This window comes from Silurus aristotelis (assembly GCF_946808225.1).
Source record: "Silurus aristotelis genome assembly, chromosome: 4".
NCBI lineage: Eukaryota > Metazoa > Chordata > Actinopteri > Siluriformes > Siluridae > Silurus > Silurus aristotelis.
In genome coordinates this window covers 20302156-20317463 of record NC_139577.1, presented here as the reverse complement: position 1 = coordinate 20317463, position 15308 = coordinate 20302156, and the positions used below count along the sequence as shown (strand labels likewise).

Here is a 15308-nt window from a genome sequence, read left to right as displayed (position 1 = left end):
TTGATCAGTCACACCATGAAGTAGTGGGAAAGAGTAGTGGAAGCCATGCTGAGAGAAGAGGTGACCATCTGTGAGCAACAGTATGGTTTCAGGCCGAAAAAGAGCAGAAGTGCACACAGAAGTGTGTAAGGGTGGTGCAGGACATGTATGAGGACAGTGTGACAGCAGTGAAGTGTGCAAGGTGGAGGTTGGACTGCATCAATGATCAGCTCTGAGCCCTTTCCTGTTTGTAGTGGTGATGACAAGGCTGACGGACGAGGTCCGGCCTGAAGGGCTGTACTTCAGTAAAGAAGCCCCAACTTTAAGACCAACATAAAATAATGAAAAAGAAAACTATGATTCTACGCATTTATACAAAATTTTAACAATATGGCTTAAAGACTACTAGGAAAAAGTATTTGAGTGGCCATTATAAACACTGTTTACTTCACTATTTATTTTTCGAACTTTTTACTTTCACTCATCACATTTTTTACTTTCTACTTCTTACATTTTCAGACCAGACTCATTACTTAAGTTTTAATCTATTTGGTGACATGATCAAAAAATGTTCTTCTCATTGCGTGCCATTTTCAGCTCATCAACCTATTTCTTGTCATTGCGCTGTTTTTTCAACCTACCACCTGTGTATAATTTCCTGGCTCTCACACACCACAGATGTACGGTCGCCTACAAAGCTAAGAACGAGCAGGGCAGAAGGCAACAATAACTTTGGCTAACGTAGATGAGTCAGAGGGAGTCAGCGATATAAACATGACTGAGAACAGAGACATTCTTGATATTCAGCCTGGATACATTCATTAGATAACAAAATAAAAAAATATTTTGTATTAATATATTAATATGATGTGAGGTCTAGTTACCAGCATGACACTAATACAGGTAGTAGTAATGGCTACATTTTACATAAATACAAGTCAGAGCCCAAGCTTCCATACTTTAGTGAAAAAGTGTAGTCAGTACTTCAAATAGTATTTTAAAATATTATTATTTGTACTTCTACTTGAGTGAAGGATGTCTGTCCTTTTGCCATCTCTGACTGGAATGCTAACAATACTCAGGCCTTCTCACCCAACATCAGTCCCTGACCTCTGTAACGCTCAGTTAAATAAGCACAAACAGCCATGCCCCAAAATAAAAAGCTTCCCCAGATGAAGGAAGGTTATTATAATAGCAAAGGGGTGATTACATTTAGAATGGGATGTCCAACAAACACATGGGTGTGATGATCAGGTGTCCACAACCCTTTGGCTATATAGTGTATTAAATAGTCTCTCAGCTATTATTTAAAAAATGTCAACTTATAGTAAAAAAGTAGAGTATCCCTATTGACTTCAACACAGAAAAAAAATATATGGATGGCCAGGATTAGAAATGAGTTTATTAGAGGGACAGCACATGTAGGATGTTTTTGGGACAAAGTGATGGAAGCCCGATTGATATGTGGAGAGGGGGGACATGGGGTACATCGGTAGAAGAATGCTGAGGATGGAGCCACCAGGAAGAAGGAAAAGAGGAAGGTCAAGGAGGAGGTTTATGGATGTGGTGAAGGAAGAGGACAGAGTAGTATGGAGACGGATATTACGCTTTGGCGACCCCTTGTGGGAGCAGCCGAAAGAAGAAGAAAAAATGTAACAAGAAATTGTGAACTTGTGAACATTTGAGTCTGATTGTCTTTCGCATATACAGTACCAGAGGTGGCAAAAGTACACACATCCATTACTTAAGTAGAAGTACAGATACTCATGTTTTAAAATACTCGGGTAAAAGTTGAAGTACTGATTATACCTTTTTACTTAAGTGAAAGTAAAGAAGTCTTGGCTCTGACATGTACTTAAGTAAAAAGTTGTTATTACTTCTACCTGTTTTAGCTGTTAACTGGACCTCACATAATATTAATATTTGATAGATAGATAGATAGATAGATAGATAGATAGATAGATAGATAGATAGATAGATAGATAGATAGATAGATAGATAGATAGATAGATAGATAGATAGATAGAACTTTATTGTCATTGCATTGTACAGGTACACAGCAACGAAATGCAGTTTGGCATCTACCAGAAGAGCACTCGTGCAAATAGTGCAGATAAATATGTAGCATATTTACAGCATGTGATATATATGTAAGCATATGTACAGTAATTAAATATAAAGGCTGTAACAGTGCAGAGATTTGTGGACATCATTAAGAGCCTTTGCTATATTTCCACACGGACAGTTAATGAGGTGATACCGGAGAAAGTGCACCTCTTTAAGTCAAGTCAAGTAGCTTTTATATATATAATCATAGACATTTTTCAGATTTGAATGATGTATTGTTTTTATCTGTACGATCAATAAAGACAGTCATTTAAGTTCGTGTCGCCATTATGAGGGAAAAACCCACAAAACGCCACCTAGAGGGTAAATTGTGTAAAACATGGCGGATTTGGTGTTTGATTTGAGACTTGGCGCAGAAATAAAACAAAAGTTTACTGATTAAAAATATTTTTATCTGGAGTTTATTTATTTATTGTATATAAGTAAATAAGTAAAGAAGGGACGTCGTGAATAAGTGTATGTTTTGCTGGATGTTTTAATTTTGCCTGTTTTATATTTATTTATTTATTTATGTATTTACATTTTTTTTTTATAAAAATGGTAAAAACATAAATGCGCGCTGAATTGATGGCGTGTTAATAACATTTAGTGCTGTTTACAATAATTTTAATTTTGACAGCTCAATAAATATTTATATATATTAATACGAAACGAATTAAAAATGTTGTTACCTAATGAATGTATCCAGGCTGAAGATCCACATATAGAACACAAGCAGAGAGAAGATGATGATGATCATGAATGTGCCTGTTCTCAGTCATGTTCTCATCACTGACTCCCTCTGTCTCATCCACGTTCACCCCAGACTTCTTACTGCCTTCTGCCTGCTGATTCTTATCTCCGTAAAGAGTGAGAGTCAGGACTTTATACACCAGCGGATTGAAAAAGACGCGCAGTAACAGGAAATCGGTTGTTCGGCTGAAATCGGCGCGCAGTGAAAATAAAAATTTTATATTTCACCAAATCAGTGGATTAAAAGTAAAGTAACGAGCCTGTTTTGAAAATGTAGGAAGTAAAAAGTACAGATATTTGTGTAAAAATTTAATGAGTAAAAGTAAAAAGTTGTCTGAAAAATAAATAGTGGAGTAAAGTACTGATACCAGAAAAATCTACTTAAGTACAATAACAAAGTATTTGTACTTCGTTACTTCCCACCTCTGTACAGTACAGACCAAAAGTTTGGACACACCTGCTCATTCAAAGAGTTTCCCTTATTTTCATGACTATGAAAATTGTAGATTCACACTGAAGGCATCAAAACTATGTATTAACACATGTGGAGTTATATACATAACAAAAAAGTGAACTGAAAATATGTCATATTGTAGGTTCTTCAAAGTAGGCATCAAGAGAATGCCAAGAGTGTGCAAAGCAGTAATCTAAGCAAAAGGTGGCTACTTTGAAGAACCTACAATATGACATATTTTCAGTTGTTTCACACTTTTTTGTTATGTATATAATTCCACATGTGTTAATTCATAGTTTTGATGCCTTCAGTGTGACTCTACAATTTTCATAGTCATGAAAATAAAGAAAAGTCTTTGAATGAGAAGGTGTGTCCAAACTTTTGGTCTGTACTGTAGGTGTATGTAAAATTTAACCTCTTAGTACAGGTTGTGGGCATAAGTGAGGTGTATTTTATAAAGTGCTGATTTAAGTAAATTACATTTCTTTTCCAGAACACTATTTTTAATCATTGCAGTTAGATCAGGGTGACTATAACCATACTGGAAGTGAATGTTTAAAATATTATGATTATTATTTTTTTTTTATTAACCTTTAAGAAATGTTATATATAAATATATTATTTATTTATACCTGTGCTATTTGATGCAGTCATTGATTGGTAGCATGTGGCTTTGGGTGCTGTTATATAATGTTAAATAGCAGCCATTATATGGGTTACTACATACAAGTGTTGCACATCTGGATTTGGGCTGTCTTTGGGCTGGCTTTTTCTGAACCATTCATGAAGAGAAACACACTTGATTGTCATGCTGAAAGCTTAGATTTCACTCTAGTCCAATGTTTCACTCTAAAGAAGGTTTTCTTCAAGGACCTCTCTGCATTTGGTTTCATTCACCACTCCCTTATATATGACTTTTTTTTTTTTTCTTTTCACAAAATGAGCTCATTTTTAATGTAATGCCTGCTACAGGTCTCAAAAAAGTTGCATGGCACTGGCAAAAACTTGGCTTTAAAATTTTTTTTAAAACATTTAGCTGGAACAACATCTAGCAACTAATCAAGTTAACTGTCATCAGGTCTGTAAGATGATTAGCTATAAAAGTCTATATAAGAGAGGCAGAATCTCTCAGAAGTAAAGATGGGCAGAGGCTCTCCAATCTGTAAACGAGTATGTAAAGATTGTGGAATACTTTAAAAACAATGTTCCTCAACATCAAATTGCGAAGGTTTTTCAAATAACATCATCTACTGTACATAACATCATAAAAAGATCCAGAGAGACTGGAGAAATCTCAGTGCGCAATGGACAAGGCCGAAGTTGGATGCCCTTGGTCTTCAGGCCCTTAGACGACACTGCATCACTGCATGATTGTGTCATTGACATTATTAAATGGGCCCAGGAATACTTCCAGAAACCACTGTCTGTAAACACAATCCACCAACTCCAATCAGAGTCTCCAATCAATCGCAGTTCTCCAATCAGAGCGCGCCTCCTATCCGACAGCCTCGTGCTCCCCTACGCTTGCGTTCACGAGAGCACCAGCCGGCCTATAAGTAGCCACGAGCGTCAATCGTGAACGTAAAGACACTCACAAAAAAAAGCATCAGTAAATACAGCGTACTGCAGGTTTTTACTCTGACAATGAGAGAAGACAGGGGTGGATTTATGACAGTGTGTTTAATAAAATACACATTATAAATGTTCATTCGATCTGGAAAATTGCATTTGCTGCATGTGAATGAATGAATCTGTGCTGAAATGTATTAAATCGGAGCGTGGGAAAAGACACTGTATTTCAATACAAATGCGCTGAAGAAATGAATATTCGCCTGAATATACTGTAAATGTCTGTCTAAAAACATCTTCAGTGTTGGACATGAGGATGGTTCTCTATTGAGTATGGCTGCTCTGAAGATTTCCTCCTCAGTTCGCTCCTGGCTTGCTCATTAAATATACCCATATACTTTAAAACTGATAAATGAATATATTACAACTTCTATCTCTGTAAATCTGCTTTTGGACAATGTCCTTAATCTAAAAGCGCTATACAAATAAAACTGACTTGCATTGAATTCAATTGAATTGATAATTAATTAAAAAGGTTGAATTGACTAAATAGCTGGTAATAAAACTTCCATCACCCATCCATCATGATGGCACATTTCAAGGCTTCTTAAAACATCCAAATACCTGCATTTACATGTACATAAACATTGATTAGGGAAAACCTACAAACTGCATGCTTTATGAATCATGGATAATTTTTTGTTTATTGGAAAATCGTGACAGTGTAAATAGGAAAAAAGGAAAACTAAAGCTGGAGTCGTGAACGTCTGAACAGCATGAAGTGATTTCGAAATCACCAACTTTTAATTTGTTGGCTGGCGCGCGTTATGACGCAGTCCTTGGCCGTGGGTCAGTCATTTATTTTCACACCTTCTGCAGGTTACTCAGTAGATTTCTCCGTTTCCAGCAGGTAAGACTTCGTTTTGTTTTAGTGCAGTTTCTTAGCATATTGTATAGGATTATTGTGGACTGTGTCGTATAAGAAGGATGTAGATTTTACCGTCCATTTTTCTCAGTGTGATGACGGATGGTGCGCTGTTGGTTTCTCTACGCAGTTAGTATAGTCTAACCTGTTTAATCCTTTTATTAGCTCAGAGAAAGCAAATAATAGCAGTTTGAAAAAATCACTGATCTATAATGGGAATGATTAAATAATGTATTATGTATGCATGTTTGTACCAACACATAAAAAAAAATATAATAATAAAATAAAAAGGAAGTAAGGTGTTACAGCAAGTATTAAAAACATTGAGCAGTTGTAATATTAAATCCACAGACAGGTGAAGTGAATAACATTGATTATTATCTTGTTCCAGTGGCGCCTGTCAATGGATCTGAGTGATTTTAACAAGGAAGGATTAGAGAAACTTAGTCTGGTTTAATCATGAATTTGTCAGAGGTCTGAATTTGGCACTAAGATCAGGAATACAACCAGCTTGTATTAACAGTCAGGGCTGGAGGAGGTTGTGTGGGGAACAATATGACAATACTTTAAACTCCTTTGGGAAATCGCTCGAACACCGCTGACCGCTGACTCAGCTCAGCCGGCAGCGAGACCCCAGCGCCGGCGCAGAGACTGTAAACAAAGGGCGGCTTTAGCGCTAGGCTAAGGCTAAACCCGCATCAAACATCTCTTCCAGGAGAGGTTCATCCATTTTGTTCGCGAGGGACCGTACATTTGCAAAGAAGATGCTTTCCTTGCCAATGTACGGTCTCTGGAGAACACAATGGATGAACTGCTGCTCCGGATAACATCACATAAACATTCCCAGCAGCGACATTGAGGTCGGGGGTCGCAGTGTTTTCCGGGCGGGCAGGACGGCAGTAGACTCCGGTAAACGCAGAGGTGGAGGTCTGTGCATTTATGTTAACAAATCATGGTGCACGGACTCTTCTGGTACTGAACTTGACGGCTCTGTTCATTTAGCGCAGTGGTCCCAAAACCCCGGGCCGCGGACCGGCACCGGTCCATGGGTCAGTTGGTACCGGGCCGCACAGAAGGAAATACATAACTTACAATATTTCCGTTTTATTTATTATCTGATCTTGAATGATGTTTTATTTAGGAAAATTACCGGGTTCTCTCTGCCACATCTGTCCATGACTCACTCTTGATGCATGTGATGATGCCTCGGTCACATGTCTTACCAACATCCGCTACCTTCTTAAAGGAGCTCCGGCCGCTAACACATAATACATTACCGCTAAATTCAAACCACCAAGCTAGCAAAATAAACAAAACAATTTATATATAAAATTAGATGCTGAACATATGCTACATATTCATTTATGCTACTTTTTGCACTTCCGGTAGATGCCAAACTGCATTTTGTTGCTCTGTCTGTCTGTCTGTCTGTCTGTCTGTCTGTCTGTCTGTCTGTCTGTCTATCTATCTATCTATCTATCTATCTATCTATCTATCTATCTATCTATCTATCTATCTATCTATCTATCTATCTATCTATCTATCTATCTATCTATCATTAATTAGTGCTTGCTATGGCTGGACAATATCAATACATGTCTCTTTTAATAAAAAAAAAATATATTTGTGTATTCTGTCAAATTATTTGTAACATTGTTAGTTGTTTACATGTGAATAAACACTACTGTTTTGCTGAGAGGGTGATCTACATAATAATGTACAACATATTGCATCGTTAAAATGCCTTGAAGAGTCTTGATATGACATTTCTGTCATCGCTCTCAGATAGTAATGATGTGCTATTAGCCAACCCCCAAAGCTAATGCACATGATATTGATTTAACATCTGTTCACACAAATGACAGATATGGGCTGCTTACAAACACAAACCAACTTTTCTGATTTTCAAACAAGTAAGGATTATATATTCCCTTAATTTTAAACTAATAAACATACCCATTCACTTACTTAAAATTCTCTTTGGGGAGAGAAAAAAAATCTGTTGTTGGAGTCAAAGAGGAAAGTACAAACCAGGAATATAAGTGAAACCATTACAGAAATGAAATGTGAAAGAAAACAACAACACCCGGTTCATAAGGTATAATATAAAGAAGAAGAGATATAAAGTAAGTTTTTTATTGATTAATAAGGCAACTGGGGGTATTCACAAAAGATCGAAATGTAACAGAATATCGTACAGTGCTTATAAATTTTGGCAATATTCTAAAAACAAGCTGCAATTCATAAGCACGTTATATTTTTGTTGCTGGTGATATTATAGAAAGTTAACCAAAATGCGCTGCATTACAGATGCTGCCTTTTAAATCCTTCATTCTTTTTTTGTGTGTACACCGACATTCCATTTCATTATGTCGGCCGGATGCAAGTAGGCCATAACTGAGCCGTTATCCATTAGCTATCTTGAGTGTCCTGCAAAAGCAGCTGTACCATACTGTGATTGAACAAAACTGAACAAATCCCTTATGTCCTTTATATACTCCAGACAAGAGTTCCCCCAGGGATAAACACAGAGAGTAATGATCCTTAGTGGACACATGGCTAATAATTTCAAATAACTGTTGACTGGATAGAGTGCAATCTTACTGCACACATATTAATTACAAACTGGCCCCTTCTTATAGATGCAGATTTCATTAACACAATAATCAAGTTGGTGTTTATGTTATGCTTCTAAGTGAATTGTGAGCAGCCTGTATCCATTATTGTTTTCTCTGTGCAGAAAGGCTGAAATAACGTATGTAGTAGATTGTAATAGCGTTGCTTTAACTTTGAATATTCGAAAAAATAAAATACTATATAATTTAAACTAAAATTTTATTATATAACTTATAATACGATTTTGTAATTTGATTGTTACAGTGTGTGTATTTTTACCACTGACAGATTTTGAAGAACGCTGATTCCAATGTTGCCGGTTGTGGTAGTTCATGGAGGTGCGGGTCAAATTCCCAACGAACGAGCTGAGGCTTCCTGTGCTGGAGTGCGAGACGCAGCAAGGAAGGGATATGAAATTCTGATGTCTGGAGGCAGTGCCATGGATGCTGTGGTAGAAGCCGTTGCCATGATGGAAAATAACCCATCATATAATGCAGGTAGCAATATCACATTAGAAGAATAAAACAAAGTATACCAACTAGTCTACTATACAAAGTATTCATAAAATTTCTGTAAAAATAATGAATTTCAGTAAATTTCTTAAGTCTATTTTTATTAATGTACTAATAAAAGGCTTTAAAAAAGGCTTGGAGGGTATCCTATTAAAAAATTGCTTTTTGCTTATCTGCGTGTTGCCTGTGACTTATTCACGACATAGGAATCCAACTAATGCATCTTTTTAGCCTGCTGTTCCTACTGTGTCACAAGGCAGTGTAACACACTCAGAAGAAACATGCTGTTTGCACACATACATGAGCTAACTGATGGCTAATGTCATGAGTAATGACATCGCACACAGAGAACATGGACAACAGATGACCTAACTAGCATTCAAACTCATGATCTCTTTGTGATAGGGCAAATGCTTTGCTCTGCTGATGAAGCTCAGTCGTGTAAAAATTGTATTTGTGTTTGTATTTATGTGATTTCAGGTCGAGGCTCAGTGTTGAATTGGAAGGGAGAAGTGGAGATGGATGCTCTGGTGATGGATGGGCGCACATTGGCTTGTGGTGCTGTGTCTGCAGTCAGGAGAGTGGCCAACCCCATTTATCTGGCTAGGCTAGTCATGGAAAAGGTACATTTATAAAAGTTATTGTGTACAGTTATAGATACATGACATTTCTAAATATCTAACATTAATCCGTTATTAGACAGAACTTGAAAGGTCTGATTATAGTCCTGACCTAAACCCAATGGTGTGAAACCTTTGGGATAAACTGGAAGACCTCCTTATTCAACATCAGTGCCTGATTTCACTAATGCATTTGTGGCTGAATGAGCAAATCTTCACAACCACATTCTAGCAGGAAGCCTTCCTGGAATATCGGTGGTTAATAAAACAGCAAAAAGGAACTAAATACAGAAGGGGATGTCAGGAGTCCACAAATTGTTTTTGCCATATAGTGTATAACAAAAATTACTTGTCTTGTGAATTATTTTTCCTAGTAAATGAGCTGTGGTTAAAGATAACGAGACTCATCCTCCAATGTGTAACTTTATTTAGACGAAAGGTTTTGAGTAAAAAAGTTCGACTGCGCACCTGTTTTTTAAATATTTAATGCTGATGAGGTTCGTGTATTACAGAATGTCACTTGTAATGGTTTAGCTGTTACCTTTTTAGTTCCCTTTCAGGAACTCGAGCTGTGTTAACAACACTTTGGGAACACTTTTGTGTGACCTTGCCTGAATCACGTGTGTAATCTGTCCAAAAGAATGGCCCGACGTCATGACCAGGAAGTTATATGAACACATGCGGTGGAGAAGGCTCTAGCTTCTGTTTATTCAGAAAGCGATCTGTATGTGACTGTTCTACAAAAGGTAATTTTTTTATGAATGGATAGCAAGCAATCCTTTCGGCTTTGTGTGTTACTTGTTAGGGAGCAGAGCATGCTCAGTCAGCTCTTGAGGGGGCCGGCTGCTCACCTTGCTGCATACTCTTGTAGGGCGTTCTCGTGGTTCTGGCCCCACTTCCGCCTAGTGAGTCATGGGGAAATCCAGGGCTCTTTTCCAGGGTTTGTAAGCACGCCTTTCGGCGGTTTCTTCCCCCTGTGAGAAGAGCCCTGCACTCCACCTCTCTTCCACCAAAGTGGGGGAGGGTATGGACACCAGCAATCCCATGGAGGATTCATCCCCACAGCCAGTTCAGAGAGTGTCACCACCTGGAAGTGGTGGAGCTTATATAGAGACATTTTTACAGAGCACAAGTGGACTTGTTTGTGACTCAAGAGATTTCACACTGTCCTCTCTGGTTTTCCCTTACTCACCCAGCCCCTCTTGGGCTGGACACTATGGTACAGGCAATGGGTACACTTTTCCCCAGGTAGCGCTGCTCCCGGGAGTTTTGGAGAGAGTTTGCTGGGATGGAGTCCGTCTCCGTTTCCTTTGCGGTACCCTGAGGCCTCAGGTGTGACCCAGAGTGCCTGTATGGGACCTGGCCATTGTTCCAAGCCTTCTTTCGAGCCCCTGTCTGAAGTGCCCATGAGATTTTTGACAGTCAAGACTGGTATTTCTACTGGCGAATTTCCTCTCTAAAGAGGGTTGGGGACCTTCATGCCCTTTCCGTAAACCCCTCTTGTCTGGCATTTACCCCAGGCTAGTGCCCCTCTACCCCAGACTGGGGTATGTTTCCAAGGTGCCCTTGGTCGTCCCGCAACCAGTCGTGCTCCAGGCATTCTATCCTTCTCCTTTTCAGGCCCCCGACTAGGAGAAGCTTAACTGGGTGTGGCCGGTGCAAGCACTGGGTTGTGGATGCTGTCCACTCCTCTTATGAGGCCTCTAAGGCCTTGTCCTCTGGGCTATCTCTCAAAGACCTTTGCAACGCTGCAGGCTGGTCCACCCCGCTGACCTTCATCAGGTCTTACAGCCTTGACTTTAGTGCCACTCCTGACCCCTCTGTCCTTCTAACTTGCTGTGCTTATCCACACTATGCAGGAATTGGTTAGTCTGGCATTATTTGACACTTGTTCCCAAAGCGTTGTTGACGCAGCTCGAGTTCCTGAAAGGAAACGTTTTTAGGTTACATATGTAACCCTGGTTCCCTAAAGGAACGAGACATTGCGTCTCCATGCCACACTTCCTGCATCCCTGCGAGGGCTTCCTTTACTCTCGAAGCTAGCGACGTTTCCAATACATGTTCTTATAACTTCCTGGTCATGAAGTCACCCCACCGGGGACGTCCTGCGGTTCCTTTGGACAGATTACACACGTGATTCAGAGCGTGGTCACACAGAAGCGTTCCCAAAGCGTGGTTGACGCAGCGTCTCGTTCCCTCTGGGAACCAGGGTAACCTGGAGACATTAATCTAGATCAAGCCTAACAATGGATGATTGTCTAATTGAATGCTGGGAGGTAAGTAAAGGTATGGGTAAATAAGGTTTGGTTACATTTAATTTTATTTCATTGTCTTAGAACTCTTACTTTAACAATAATATTAGTATCCAAACAGTAGTGCAAATAATAAATAAATTAAATAAGTTGATATAGTGCAGGATTTAAGAAATTGATGGACAAGCCAAAGGAAAACTGTTTGATGCAACAGTACATTTCATACAAGACATGCATTCAGTAGATACGATTTAATGTAGATGTGCAAATAACAATCTAATGAAAATAACTTAAGTTTATGTAAGATTAAAAAAATAAGTCATAAGTTCATAAGTCATTGAAGGTTTCCAGATTAAATTTTTCTGATTAAAGATGTATAAACAGTCCATGGTGGGGATGTGTCCATCATAATACCCCTCACTCTCCATGAGCAATAATAAATGTGCGTTATGTTTTCACTGCCTGTTGTAGTGTTGTGTAATATTCTTCATGCAATTTGTAAGAATGCTTTCAGTGATACTGCAATAGAAGTCCACCATAATCTGAGGGGCTAGGCATGTGTTTTTTTTATTTGTCTCATCAGCAAGTACTGGTGATGTTTTGCCTTTTAGACCACGAAAATCTAGAGTAGATATGGACATTCAGAAGTACTTTATTTTACTTTACTTTAAGGGTGTGCTGGTGGCAGCTTAATGTCTTATTTAGTATGAATTCATTTTTCAAACACTTTTACTATTTTTACACATATATTTCCAGTGGGTGTACATATATATTTATATAGAGCTTGGGTTATTTGATTACAAAAATTTATGCTTTGTTTAATCTATTTAACTACACAGGAACATTGTGTTTTCCCATGGACCATTATTACTGACTCACCTCTCGCTAAACTCCTTTGCTCTCTGTGCATTTACCTGCCCAGACCACTCCAGAAGACGCTGCAGAATGAAAAAAGGAGGAACGGGGAGAAACAGCGAGGGGCGAGGAGAAGATTCATATGGAAGCCAGTTTCCGCCACATAAAAAAAAAAAGTTTGCCTAATTCCGAGTTTTGTTTTCGTAGTTCTGAGGGTTTTTTCTCGCAAGTTATTTATTCTCAGAATTCCGAATTTTTTTTTATCCAGTCAGGCAGCATCACCCTCTCTGTAGCCCCAGAAAGCTTTACACATTGAAAATCAAATCTGCCAATTGTATCAAACCAAGCCTCCAATCCCTGGAGAGAACTTTGTTTAACAATTAGCTTTGGAGGCGACAGAACAAGACAGATTAAGCAGAGGAGCCACAGAGAAGTATTGTTCATACACCAACAGCTTCAAACCTCAGGCCGAAAACATGGTTCCCGGTGGATGCACCAGAAATGTTGGATGAAAAAACAGCAGAATTGCTAGAAAAAAAGGCAGAATTACGAGTAATAATCTCGGAATTTAGTATTCATCATTAAAAAAGGAAAAGGACTTCTCATCTCAATAATAATAATAATACTCGATTAATCGTTGAAATAACTTGGGAAATTGGCTAAATTATGCAAGGCTTACTGCAGTTAGTTCAGCTGTATATTTGATCTTGCTGTCTTGTACTTGGATTATAAGTACACCTTCATCACACCTCTTCATTCTAATTCAACAAGACTAGTTGAATTCAACAAGATTAGTAAAATTATTGCCCGAATTATTGCACTTGTACTAAGTAATGTACTGTGTCTTTGTACTGACTGACGTTCAAAGGCAGTTAAGTGTTGCTTAATAATGTTGTCCTTGAGAACTTTAAGAAGCTCCTTTATCTTCAACCTGATTGCTACATGTTTCTTTTAATCTTCACAACCAACAGCAACATTTTTTATAGTTACACCAGATGTTATTTTTCTCAAGATCAATTTCATAGCATTTATATCTTGGACTTGGTATTTATTTTTATCCAGCTATTACATACAAATGTATTTTTTAATTATAGTATCCAAAAACAGGTGTGTGTGTGTGTGTGTGTGTGTGTGTGTGTGTGTGTGTGTGTGTGTGTGTGTGTGTGTGTGTGTGTAAGATATATATATAAAAATGTATGTATGTATGTATGTAAAAACTCAATTTTGAAGAGGATACATGCTTCAGAAGTACTATGAGTGCAATAACATTTAATCTCTTTGTAACACTTAACGTTTCTTTACATTTCCCTTATGTAGACTAGTCATGTGTGTCTGACAGGTGAAGGGGCTTTCAAGTTTGCCAGGGCAATGGGGATTCCTGAAGTGCCTGAGAAGTATCTCATCACAGAATATGCCAGGACACGCTGGATGAACAACCTGAATCCAGAGGCTGACCATGTGCAGTGTCAGATGTAAGAGTTACACATTAATAAAAAGTGAACTGCTGTAATGGTTATAAACAATGAAAAGTTGTTCACTATATAGACAAGGGTTTGTGCACACCTGACTATAAGATTTTGTTTTTGTACATCCCATTCCACATTTAGTACTCATTTGCTGTTAATAATAACATCCGCTCTGAGAAGATGTTCCACTACATTTTGAAGTGTGCTTGTGGAGATTTGTGCTCATTGAACCACAAAGGCATTAGTAAAGTCAGGTTCTGACATAGGGTGATGAGGCCTGGGGTGCAGTCACCAATTCACCAATTCATTCCAAAAGTGTTGAATAGGGTTGAGCTCTATAGCTCACTCCAACCCATGTAAACCATATCTATATGATTAATATCTATAAGATTGCATTGTGCACAGGAGCACAACTTCCTTGTTCAAGTGAATGAAAATTGTAATGCATCCACATCCAGACACATCCTATACAATTTTGTGCTTCCAACTTTGAAGTAACATGAGTTAAAAATCACATAGAGCTGCAACACTCAGGTGTCCCAGTACTTTTATTGTTATAATGAATTGTTATAAAGTTTGTGGTGGTCTGCCAAATTTAAAAAACATAAATATAAGACATGTAGATTCTAATTACCTTGTTACTTATAGATTAGGATATATGTGCATGTATAAGTGATTTATGTTTTAAGAACAACAGTCAAAATAGGCCTAAAATCTGTAAAAAGTCTGTACAACTTACAAACTTGTCTCCTATAATGCTTTTACAAGCCTGTCCATATGTTAATTGTGTCTTGCAGGGGTAAGATGGGCACAGTTGGGGCAGTAGCTGTGGACGAGCAAGGAAATGTCACTGCCGCTACCTCTACAGGTGGCATGCTAAACAAGATGGAGGGTCGTGTGGGAGACACTCCATGTGTTGGTGGGTTAATGATATCTAATGGTAAAGTGTAATGCAATATTGTAACCATTATCATGACTGAACCTAGGAAATGTTATGTCCTTAACAAGCTGTCAGAAGTCTATTTTTAGTAGTAAATGTTAATTTTACTAATTTGAGATTGTGATGGAGCTGTCAAATTTATAATCTGTCAATAGCACATTACATTGGTGCAGGTTTAATATGGTTTGATTTTTGAGAAACTTTCTTTGCTCTTGAGTCTCTTAAATCAACATATTATGTTGTAAACTAACCAGTCAACCA

General features: G+C 38.1%; 1 protein-coding gene across 3 annotated transcripts in view; it reads left to right on the top strand.

Annotated features, from left to right (window-relative positions):
- LOC310724942 (isoaspartyl peptidase/L-asparaginase-like) overlaps positions 1-15308 on the top strand; it is a 38654-nt gene that overhangs the window by 16891 nt on the left and 6455 nt on the right. The window contains exons 1-5 of one of the 3 annotated variants that reach the window (XM_083539450.1): positions 5633-5771; positions 8691-8899; positions 9395-9537; positions 13959-14113; positions 14905-15026. In XM_083539450.1, coding sequence (XP_083395576.1) covers positions 8713-8899; positions 9395-9537; positions 13959-14113; positions 14905-15026 — 607 coding nt within the window. In that variant the 5' untranslated portion in view covers positions 5633-5771; positions 8691-8712. Of the gene's footprint in view, positions 1-5632; positions 5782-8690; positions 8900-9394; positions 9538-13958; positions 14114-14904; positions 15027-15308 lie in introns of those variants that run through there. The other 2 variants (XM_083539451.1, XM_083539449.1) reach the window with 2 other exon arrangements.